This window comes from Cebus imitator, unplaced genomic scaffold (genome assembly GCF_001604975.1).
Source record: "Cebus imitator isolate Cc_AM_T3 unplaced genomic scaffold, Cebus_imitator-1.0 Scaffold339, whole genome shotgun sequence".
Taxonomy (NCBI): Eukaryota; Metazoa; Chordata; class Mammalia; order Primates; family Cebidae; genus Cebus; species Cebus imitator.
The window spans coordinates 502,358-513,441 of NW_016107654.1; the positions used below are offsets into that span (position 1 = coordinate 502,358).

Consider the following 11,084-nt stretch of genomic DNA (forward strand, 5'->3'; position numbering starts at 1 on the left):
GGACAGCTTCTGCCAGTGTGACTGCTGTCTAGGTGGGGACAGCTTCTGCCAGTTGTACTGCTGTCTAGGTGGGGACAAGGTCCTCTTTGCCTACCCTAGCTCAGGACCTGCCAAACAGTTGGTTCCAAAGGTAGACGGATTCTGCCAGTTGTACTCTTGTCTAGGTGGGGACAGCTTCTGCCAGTGGAAAACTCTTGTCTAGGTGGGGAGATGGATTCTGCCAGTTGTACTGTTGTCTAGGTGGGGACAGCTACTGCCAGTGGATCTGCTGTCTGGGTGGAAACAGCTTCTGCCAGTGTAACTGCTGTCTAGGTGGGAACAGCTTCTGCCAGTGGGACTGCTGTCTAGGTGGGGACAGCTACTGCCAGTGGATCTGCTGTCTGGGTGGAAACAGCTTCTGCCAGTGTGACTGCTGTCTAGGTGGGAACAGCTTCTGCCAGTGGGACTGCTGTCTAGGTGGGGACAGCTTCTGCCAGTGAATCTGTTGTCTGGGTGGGGACAGCTTTTGCCAGTGGGACTGCTGTCTGGGTGGGGACAGCTTTTGCCAGTGGGACTGCTGTCTAGGTGGGGACAGCTTCTGCCAGTTGTACTGTTGTCTAGGTGGGAACAGCTTCTGCCAGTGGAATTGCTGTCGAGGTGGGGAGACGGATTCCGGGTCTTCCTGCCCCACCATCTTTCTAGAATCCTCTGACATCAGTTTTTGGTACTGTGAACCTCTACACGTTGGAAAGATACAGAGCAAGCTGCTAACAAAGATGCCAGTCCACTCTGTAGAAAGAATGAAGGCTCACCTAAAGCAATGCTGGGTGCCTGGGATTCTGAGTTAGCACGGCCATCCCCAGCCTGGAGCTGTCACAAAAACGCATGCTCCCAACCTTCCAGCACAGCACAGGTCTTCCGTTTCTGACACTGAGGAGTGGAAGGTGCAGAGCAGGTCTTACAGAATCACAGCCACCCTCAATCCAAAACTAAGAATTACAGCCACACATCGGGCTCTGCTATGACTTCAGCAGTAAAATGCCCATTTGAACCAACATGTGACTCTGCTCTTCTTTCCTACCTGTGGTAAACTTAAGGGTGTAGCAGGAGGGAAAGAACAGAACCATCTGTGATCATCACCACCGTAATTAAATATTAACAGAAAGACATGACATGAATTCTCTGCCTTTCTTTGATGACCTGGCTCCAACACCTCTCCCACAGGGAGGCAACACTGAATGGCAGGCAGTGGAGTGAGGGTTGAGGAAATAAAAGTGATCATGGCAGGAGGCAGACAAACTCCTAGGCAGATAGGAGCAGGTCCCCAGTGAAACCTGACCTTCAAACCAAAGGCAGCATGAAGCCTGAAACCTGGGTGGCCAGTTCTGGGTAGAACCCACAACCTGGGGTGCGAACTTCCTTAATGCCTTTCAGCCAATCAAATGGTGTTTTTCCCAGATCTACCCATGGATCAATCAGCATGCACTTCCTCCAAAAATCCCCGACTCGGCCACGGTCACACAAAGGGAGCTACTACTTTGGGTCTCCTCTGCTGAGAGCTGTTCTGTTGCTCAATAAAACTCTTCTCCACCTTGCTCCCCCCTCCAGTTGTCCATGTAACCTCATTCTTCTTGGACACAGAACAAGAACTCAGGACCCGCCAAACAGTGGGTGCAAAAGGGCTGTAACATGCTCCCGGCCGGGTCGCTGAGCTGCAGGCAGTGACGCACACCCGTTCGCTGAACTGCGGGAGTGAAGAGCGGCAATCACTCTGGGGATCCAAACCTCAGGATTCCTCAAGCCAGAGCTGTAACACTAGAGCTCTCAGCGGTGTGGTGTCCGAGGCTGCCCCACATGACAGCTAGCGGAGGCGGAGCTAGGCCAGCCCCAGAGTGAGGTGGCAGGGCTGTGCAGCTGAAAACACACTCTCCCACCCATCCCCTCAGGGCTCCACAGTTGCTGTGACTCTGAGTTTTGGTGCACCACCGCATTCCTCATCCAGACACCAGCACCTGTGGCGTAGACTGCCTGCAGTATGCCTCATCCAGCCAGAGCCCTGCACAGAGCCATGGCCCGGAGCTGCCCGCCCACCACAGCGGCCAGCACCTGGACGCCCCACCTGCTTGCTCACACGCGCCTGGCTTGCCCATGGCAGGTGTGGGATCTGGGCCTGTAGTACCAGCCAAGCACAGCCTGCTGGACCAAGTGGGCAGAATGGGCCCAGCAGGTGTGAGTGAACTCAAGCAGAGGTGCCGGTGGCCACAGAGGTTTCCAGCTGGCAAAGCGACACTCAACGGCTCCTGTAACAAGACAGAACCTATGCAGATTCCGGCTCTGTACGGATGCTACTGTAGAAGGTGTTTGTCTCTCTCTGCCATCTGGGTAAGTGGACTCTGCACCCCCGTCCCAGGACATTTGACAGGGGACTCCTCCATCTGCACTCCTGTCTTTTCAGCAATGTTGAAAGATGCACTGACAACCATCACAAGACAAGGCAGCTGTGGGTGCCATGCTCCTCTTAGGAAAGAGTTCTGGCACAAAACTGCAGCTTCTATGCCCACCCTGGAAGGTGGGGCAAGCCCTGGGTGACCACACACGGGAGCAGAGCAGCTGAAGCTGAGGGAGCACCTGTAACCCTGGACGAAGCGGGCAGCTAGCTACTGACAGCTCCTCCATGGCTCCAGGCCGTTTTACACACTGCCCTAGGCTAACACGCTGGCAGAACACCCACTTCCAGGTTACGAATAAGGAAGGGGTGGTAGAGGAAGGGGGCTGTGGAAGGGTGAACTGGGGCCTGCTAAAGACACTGGGTACTTTGTTTTAGAAAGCTCTTTTAAAAGATGATGATATAACAAAGCTAAAATAGGAAAAGAAAACCTCAACAGTTTAACAGCACTTCAGACATTACTTGTAAACCCTAACATACGTGAGCATAACGCTGCACTTTTGCAAAACACCAAGTTTAACTGTTTCAAACAAATAAAATTAACTCAAATAGCAAAAAAGTTGACGGTAAGGGGAACAGATAATGACTGATTTTGTTTTATAACTCCCAATGAAAAGAACCAGAGCTCCCCGGAGAAAGAGCTGGTTCTGGCACTAGGAAGGGACAAGGCAAGGTGAGCCAGACCATCAGGTGAGTCAGGAAGGTCCTGATGAAGAGGTGGGCCACGCCCCAGGACTCAGCACCTGCCTAAAGGGGTCACCAATGGACAAACCTGGGACAATGTGAGCAACAAAATAAATAATGATAGGAATAGATTACAGTCCAGACGCTCAAATAAGAGTCCATGAATCAGTACTTAAAAATAAATATACAGGCTGGAGATGGTGGCTCATGCCTGTAATCCTAGCACTTTGGGGGGCCAAAGGAGGAGAACTGCTTGAGTCCAAGAGTTTAAGACCAGCCTGGGAAACATGGTGAGAACTCCACCTCTCTCTTTTTTAAAAAAAAATAAATGGACAGATAACTGTGGGATGGACAGGAAAGTGAAGCAGCTCCTCACAGTAGCAACTGAAATACTCAAGAGAGGAAATGATGGAGTTAGAACACCACCATTTGGTACCCAGCAAGCAGTACTAGTTGAGCATGTGTCACAGCAGACGCTGAGGCCCCTGATGGGGGGCACCCGCAACGCCTGGGGTCCATCCCCGCAAGACAAGCCTGCAATCTAGGAGCAGTAACTTTATGATGGTGGGGTCTGCAGACTCCAGCAGCCGAACAGGACAAAGGCCCACCCAAATTCAATTCCTAAGGTCACTTGCCAGTCAGCTGCTTCGCTCCATGACTGGCACCCAATCCTGGGAAACACTGGGCAAACCCACATCACACACGTTCTATGAAACAGCTGGCCTGTACTCCTCAAAACGCCACGTGAAGAAAGACAAAGAAGGCTGAGAATGTTTCCGATTAAAGGAAACTAACAGGACACAGCAGCTAGGTGGCCGAGGCTCCAGGACCAGACTTGATGTGTCCTTTGCCCTAGAGGACAGGAGGGCACGGGCAATGCTGAGCAGGAACTGAGGTTGGGAGCAGCATGGCGACACACCTCCTCCTGGGACGTCTGTGCTGCAGTTACCCAAGAACCCTGCCAGATGTCTGTGCTGTGGTTACCTAGAGAATGTCTTCATTTCTGGGGATACTACAGTTATTTTTGGGAAATAACATCAGTTTTAAGGGTAAAGGTGCACAATGTCTACCGCTTATGTTCATATCTTAGGAAAAAGGGTTAGACACGGGGGGGCAGGGGGTGTGGTTGTGCCACGTGGTAAAATGAGTCAAGGGCACACATGACTCCTTTGTAAAATTTTTGCAACTTTGCCGGAAGTCTGAAAATACTTTAATAAAAAATATTTTTAAAGTCCAGAAAAAGACAGACACCTGTAGCCAGGTGATCATCCCCAAGTGAAGCTTTTCAGGCTGACCCCCAGCATTCACCAGGGCTGACAGGAAGGCCCTGGCATCTCTCTGGGATGGCGCCAAGCATGCATCTGATTCAGAAGCTGAGGATGGTGAGGCCCAGGGAGCCCAGGGAGCTCCGACATGTTGCTCACGCTGAGATGCCGGTGCCCACCCAGCACCTCCCATAAAAGGTCCTCGGTAAGGAAGCAAACGTCCATCCACTCCCCGAACTGCACATAGAAGCTGCTAGCCCAGGAGAGTGAGGAGCCCGCCCGGAGCGAGTCGCTGGCGGCAGAGCAGCTGGAGCGGGCGGCAGAGCCTCACCCTAGGCCACGGGCTTCCCCGGCACACCTCAGCGCTTCCAACGGCACTTCACCTACACACCAGGAAAGCTTCCCAGTCCACGGTCTCCTCCCCAAACACACCAAGTTAGTAAGATACCAGTAAAGAGAACAATCTTCATCTTGAGAGTGAAAGCAAGCTAGGAAATCAACGGCACATTAGACAAGGCTTTGGAGCAGAGGGCAGGTGCGCCTCCTTAGGCACACTGGTGAGCTCTGCAGAAGGGCCGCTGAGGCCAACAGTCACTCATCAAGAGCCACAGGCACTTACAGCCACACACAACTCTCACCTGGCAAGGAGCAGGGCCGAAACACACATTCAAAGAGCAAAGACAGTTGCTGGGTCTCCCTTTTACCTGTCTGTGACTTTGTGGTGGCCATGTAGCATTGGTTCTGAGGTAGCGACGGATGAAGGGATGGGAAGGGGGGTAAAAGCTGCTGTCGTCCAAAGTCAGAAATGTTTTTGTTGGTCTCCTCTTTTGGTTCCTTATGATCTCTAGCTTCTCGAACTTCTCTGGGGTCTTTACTGGCTGCATGCTTCAAAACAAAGACAGTGAATAACTATAACTGTGCATAAGCAGATGGTCATTGAAATAACATGCAACCAAAATCACAGTTCTTCTCCCCATTAACTCCCCACAACTGAAAGATGAGACACAATGGAGAGAAGAGAAAGTCTCAGGTGGAAACAGCAGGACAGTCCTCACAGAAGCCCCTGCACTAAGACATCTGTGCCTAGCTGCCCTCGGATGGATTAGGTCAGCACCCACAGGCTAAGAACAGCGTTCACAGGGCTAAACATAAGGAGGAAGGAGGGGCAGTGACCACATGCGGTCCACAAAACCTGAAACATTTTCTAGCTGGTTCTTTGCAGAAAAAATGTTCCAACCCCCGACTTAGGTAATAAATTTACTAAACTAAAAAATACCCAAAATGGGCAGCATCAAAACCTCTCAAAAACTGCTTTCCCAGTTTATCACAGCTACAATTTGCAACAACCCCAAATGGGATGTACTCCACAGTAGGTAACTGTATTATGTGTTAAAATGCTCTGTACTCAGTCTCCCTGATCTCCTAAATCTACCTTTAGTCTCAACCTGCAGGGCAAGGCTGTGACGTCAAAAGCAAACTCCCAGTACTTCCTCCACTGCAGAATGCACAAACACAACTAAATCTTCACTCTCTGATTCCCCGGCCACCTACAGACCTGTGACAGTTAACTTCAAATCCAATTCAATTTAACCTCATTTTATTGTGCAGGCAGTAGGTGCAATATAGTAAAAAGTGTTAAAAGACAGGGCATTCTTCTGCAACTGGTACTGGGAGAACTGAATGACCACATGAAAAAGAATGAAGCTGGACTCTTTTCTAAATCATATATAGAAATTAACCCAAGACTGACCACAGACGTAACTGCAAAACCTAAAACCATAAAACCCTTAGGAGAAAACATGGGTGGGAAGCTTCCCAACATTGGATCTGGCAATTATTTCTTAGATATGAAACCAAAAGCACAGGCAACAACAAAAAAAATTAGACAAATTGGACTTAATCAAAATTAAAATTTTGGCCGGGCATGGTGGCTCACGCCTGTAATCCCAGCACTTTGGGAGGCCGAAGCAGGTGGATCACGAGGTCTAGAGATCAAGACCATCCTAGCCTACATGGTGAAACCCTGTCTCTACAAAAAAAAAAAAATACAAAAATCAGCTGGGTGTGGTGGCGTGCACCTGTAGTCGCAGCTACTTGGGAGGCTGAGGCAGGAGCATTGCTTAAACCTGGGAGGCGGAGGTTGCAGTGAGCTGAGCTCACGCCACTGCACTCAAGCCTGGCGCCTGTGACAGAGTGAGACTCTGTCTCAAAAAAAAAAAAATGAATTAAAATTTCTGGGCCAGCTGTGGTGGCTCACACCTGTAATTCCAGCACTTTGGGAGGCCAAGAGGGGAGGATCATTTGAGGCCAGAAGTTCAAGATGAGTCTGGGTAACATAGCAAGACCCTATCCCTACAAAGAAAAATTTCTAAAAACTAAAATTGTGTGCATCAAAGGACACAGTGAACAGGCTGAAAAGGCATGCTACGGAATCAGAGAGAACGTCTGCAACGCCATGAGGGATTACAATCCAGAACACATGAAAAAGTCCTGAAACTCAATAATAAAAAACAACCCAATTTTGAAAAGGGCAAAGGACATTACAGACATTTCTTCAAGGAAGACGTCCAAATGGCTAACGAGCACATGAAGAAAATGCTTAACCTCATTAGGGAAATGCGTATCAAAACCACAGTGAGTTATCATTCACACACACTAGGATGGCCATGAAACAACAGAAAACAGTCAGTGTTGTAAGAATCGGAGAAATGGGAACCCTTAAGCGCTGCTGGTGGGAATGTGAAATGGTGCAGCCGCCGTGAAAAACACGATCTTGATTCCTCAAAACATTAACTACGGAACTACCATGTGATCCGGCAATTCCACTACCACGCATGTGCCCCAAAAGAACTGAAAGCAGGTCTTGAAGAGACATCTGCACACCGACGTTGACATCAGCATCGTTCACAACAGCCAACAGGGGGCAGCCACCCGAGGGCCAGCTGGGGGAGGATGGCAGAGTGTCGTGTGCACACAGCGAGTGGGACTCAGCCCGAGGAGCGAGGCCGGGACCCGTGCTGCAGCGTGGATGAGCCTTGGGGACACGATGCCGAATGAAATCACTCAGCCACAGAGGACAAATGTGGGACAGCTCCACTTACAAGAGGTCCCTAGAGTCGTCAAACTGATGGAGACAGACAGAGTAGAAGGGCTGGAGAGCGGGAATGGGAAGTCAGCGTGCAAAGAGGCAGAGCTTCAGTTCGGGAAGACGGAATGATAGAGACCAGGTGAGGAGGGTGGTGAGGGCTGCTCAGCAATGTGAATGTGCTTAATGCCACTGAGCTATTCACTAAAAAACAGTAAGTTTTATGTTATGTTTTACCCGCCCTCCCACTGCACACACGACAAGGCATCCTCATCAACTAGAGTCAAGGCCAGGGAGAAGTGACCGAGGTCATGAATAACTGTAATTCCAAGTGCCCGATGGGCCGGTGACATGGGTGAGCATGTGGCTGCTCAGAGGGATTCAGGAGATGCTTGTGGAGGTTACAGACGAGGCAGGCAGGCAGAGCAGGGAGTGCCAGGAGAGAGCACACGGGGAGAACAGGGTAACACGCGGCTCGGATGGGAGATGAGACGGGCGTGCCAGGGTGAGCTGGAAGGCACAGCAAGTGCACATTCTGGGGGCTGGCTCTCGCTGTCTCCCTCCAGCTCTCCTCGCCTCTCTCGGTACCACAGGCACACTGTCCGTGTCTGCTCCCCTCTCTCCTTCCCTTTGTCTCCCGAGCACATCTTGCTGCCATGTGGTCCTTGCAGTGCTTCTCACTGAGCCCACTCTAAGCTGCTAGATACCCCACTGATGTCCAGAACAGACATGGAACCACCGGGGCTCCCTACTGGGGAACCTATCGTGGATTCACATTCTAGTGGCCACAGCTCTCTGGGTTTCTCGTTGCTTCTCCCTGTGGAGACCTGTCCAGCTCAGCAGCACTGTTTGCCACATTTCCTGATTTCTCTCAGAATGTACCTCCACCCCTGGAATGCCCGTACTTTTTCCCCTAAGGATTAACGATGTCTTCCCACCTCCAAAGCACAGCTCAAACATGACAGCTCCCCCTACCGTGTGCACTCACGAATACACCCTCTGCACTCAGAGCACTGCTGGAATGCAACACATCTGCTTTATAGAATTTCTTGGTCTTTCTCCAGTACACCAAGTTAGACTGCAATAAAGTCACTGTTATAACTCAGGAGTCACAGGCTCCTCTATGTCACCTACAAACCACCACGCAGGCTGTTGGCTATCGCGCTCAGCTGGCGCTTACAAACACAAAACGCACTTTCAAGGTACATATAAATGAAGGGCAGAGACAAACCCTGAAGGGGAAATAACCACGTGAGGCTAATTCTTGCTGAAGTACACAATCTATTCGTTAATCTAAAGGTCATCTGCAAAAATCTAAACAGTAAGATTAAGAATGGCTGAGCCTAGGTGAGGATTCTAGATTTTTATTTTGTTGGGACTCTGTTATCTAACAAAGCACAAGGAACAAGAAGACCTCGCCATGGAGGCAGCGTGGCTGGCCTCTGTCTTCACGTGGTCTGGCTCTCAGAGCACAGCCCTTCCCTGGGGCTCCTCCCTCCTGTGTGGGCTTGGCACCAGTGTGAATTCTCACAGCTAGACACTTAGCAGCAACTATTTACACAATTACTAAGAACTACCTCCAATGCAGACTGACAGGCACCACCTCTCTCCCAGAACTAGAGCCCAGAGTGGGTACCAGGAGGTGAACTGCGGACACACACATGCAGAGAGAACACCACAGCGTGCCCTGCTGCCTCCTCCTGGAGTGGGCACAACTCAGGGAAATGGAGTTGCCAACCAGGGCACAGAAACAGGCATTTTCACGTGGAGAAAACGTTCCCTTCCATGGCTTCCACTTTTTTTGCCCTCCTAACAAAGGTGAGGCTGCCAATGAGCAAGTCTCACTGTGAGGCGAGGCCTCAAGAGCTCTACAAGGAACCAGTGAGTGGGTCTCACTCTGAGCAGAGGCTTTGGGAGAGACCAACGCTGGATACAAGGTCCAAATCCGTGGGTGCTGGCCAAGGATAGTGTGACTGCAGCTATAACACCACCTTCACTTTTAAACTTTTACAAGAATATTGGATTTATTAACATAGCCTGCAATGTTCATTTTATCACTGAATGACTGTTTTTAAAACATAATTTCAATAACTTGTGGTTATCAAAAAAATACCAAACAAGACTGAATTGGTTTTGGGGTGGCAGGAAATCCTGAAGGGAGGAGAGTCCATGCCCAGAGCCACAGACATAGAGCACCCACCCACCCAGCTCTCTGCTGCACCACCTCAGTGGGGTCCACAGACACAGAGCACACTAGGGGGGCAGGGCGAGCACCCACCCACCCAGCTCTCTGCTGCACCATCTCAGTGGGGCCACAGACACAGAGCACACGAGGGGGGCAGGGCGAGCACCCACCCACCCAGCTCTCTGCTGCACCATCTCAGTGGGGCCACAGACACAGGGCACACTAGGGGGGCAGGGCAGGCACCCTCCCACCCAGCTCTCTGCTGCACCATCTCAGTGGGGCCACAGACACAGAGCACACGAGGGGGGCAGGGCAGGCACCCTCCCACCCACGATCTCTGCTGTACCACCTTCGTGGGACCCACAGACACAGAGTACACGAGGGGGGCAGGGCAGGCACCCTCCCACCCACGATCTCTGCTGTACCACCTCCGTGGGACCCACAGACACTGCCTGCCCTGGCTTAGTCCGTCGTCTTCTCCCGCAGGCCCGCCGGAGCACTGCAAGTTTTCCTGGGTGTGGAGAGGGTATGGAGATCTTCAAGAAACCAGGCTCTGGAGTTTCTTTTCCTACAACTGACCGAACTGTGAATGCTGAGTACTTTTCAACCAAATGACATGTGTTGTGATCAGTTATACTCTAATTATTGCAATACCCCAATCTGGAAAAAAGTAACCACTTAAACGAGCCTCATGGTCAGAGAACATTTTAAAACTAGATTTCAGATTGCTTTTTTCCCTAGAGGAGTGTGACGGGGGACAACAAAGGATCCTCAGGAATAAACTGTATGAGAACAAGATCTTAGATATCATATCTTATATCTTAGATCTCATATCTTAGATCTTAGATATGAGAATAGATCTTGTATGAGAACAAGATCCTAGAAACAAGACTGCAGTAAAAGCACAACTTCAGCGGATGAATGATGGAAAGTTTCCAGGTGAGTTTAAAGCTGTGACCAGTGTGCCATCCACAGGCAAAAACAAATTCAGCCTCAGCCCAAGCCTCACACTTTATACAAACACTAATTCAAAACAGATCACAGATTTAAAGTTCATCACATAAGACGAAAAAAAATTTGGAGAAACTGAAGGGCCACGTGAAGAGTTCTCACACACAACACCAACAGCACAATCCAGAAAACTGAAGAACGGGACATCAAAATGAATCACCTTTGCTCTGTGAAAGACCTTTGAGAGAAAGAAGCTTCAGACCAGGAGAAAACACTGGAAACCACGTATCTGACAAAGCACTCACAGAGAACATTCAAAGGTAACCGAAATTCTAATTATAAAGTAAGCAAAAGTCTGAAAGTCACTGCCCCAAAAATGATACACTGATGACAAAGCAATGTGGAAGAGGAGAGGCGTGGGGGAGGGGCGGGCACGAGGGGAAGAGGCGTGGGGGAGGGGGCGGTGCGAGAGGGGCGGCGCGAGAGGCG

General features: G+C 50.4%; 1 protein-coding gene across 2 annotated transcripts in view; it reads right to left on the reverse strand.

Annotated features, from left to right (window-relative positions):
• Window positions 1-11,084, reverse strand: part of EHMT1 (euchromatic histone lysine methyltransferase 1) — a 220,703-nt gene that overhangs the window by 107,259 nt on the left and 102,360 nt on the right. For both annotated transcript variants that reach the window (XM_037730327.1, XM_037730326.1), the window contains exon 4: window positions 5,079-5,259. In XM_037730327.1, coding sequence (XP_037586255.1) covers window positions 5,079-5,259 — 181 coding nt within the window. The remainder of the gene's footprint in view (window positions 1-5,078; window positions 5,260-11,084) is intronic.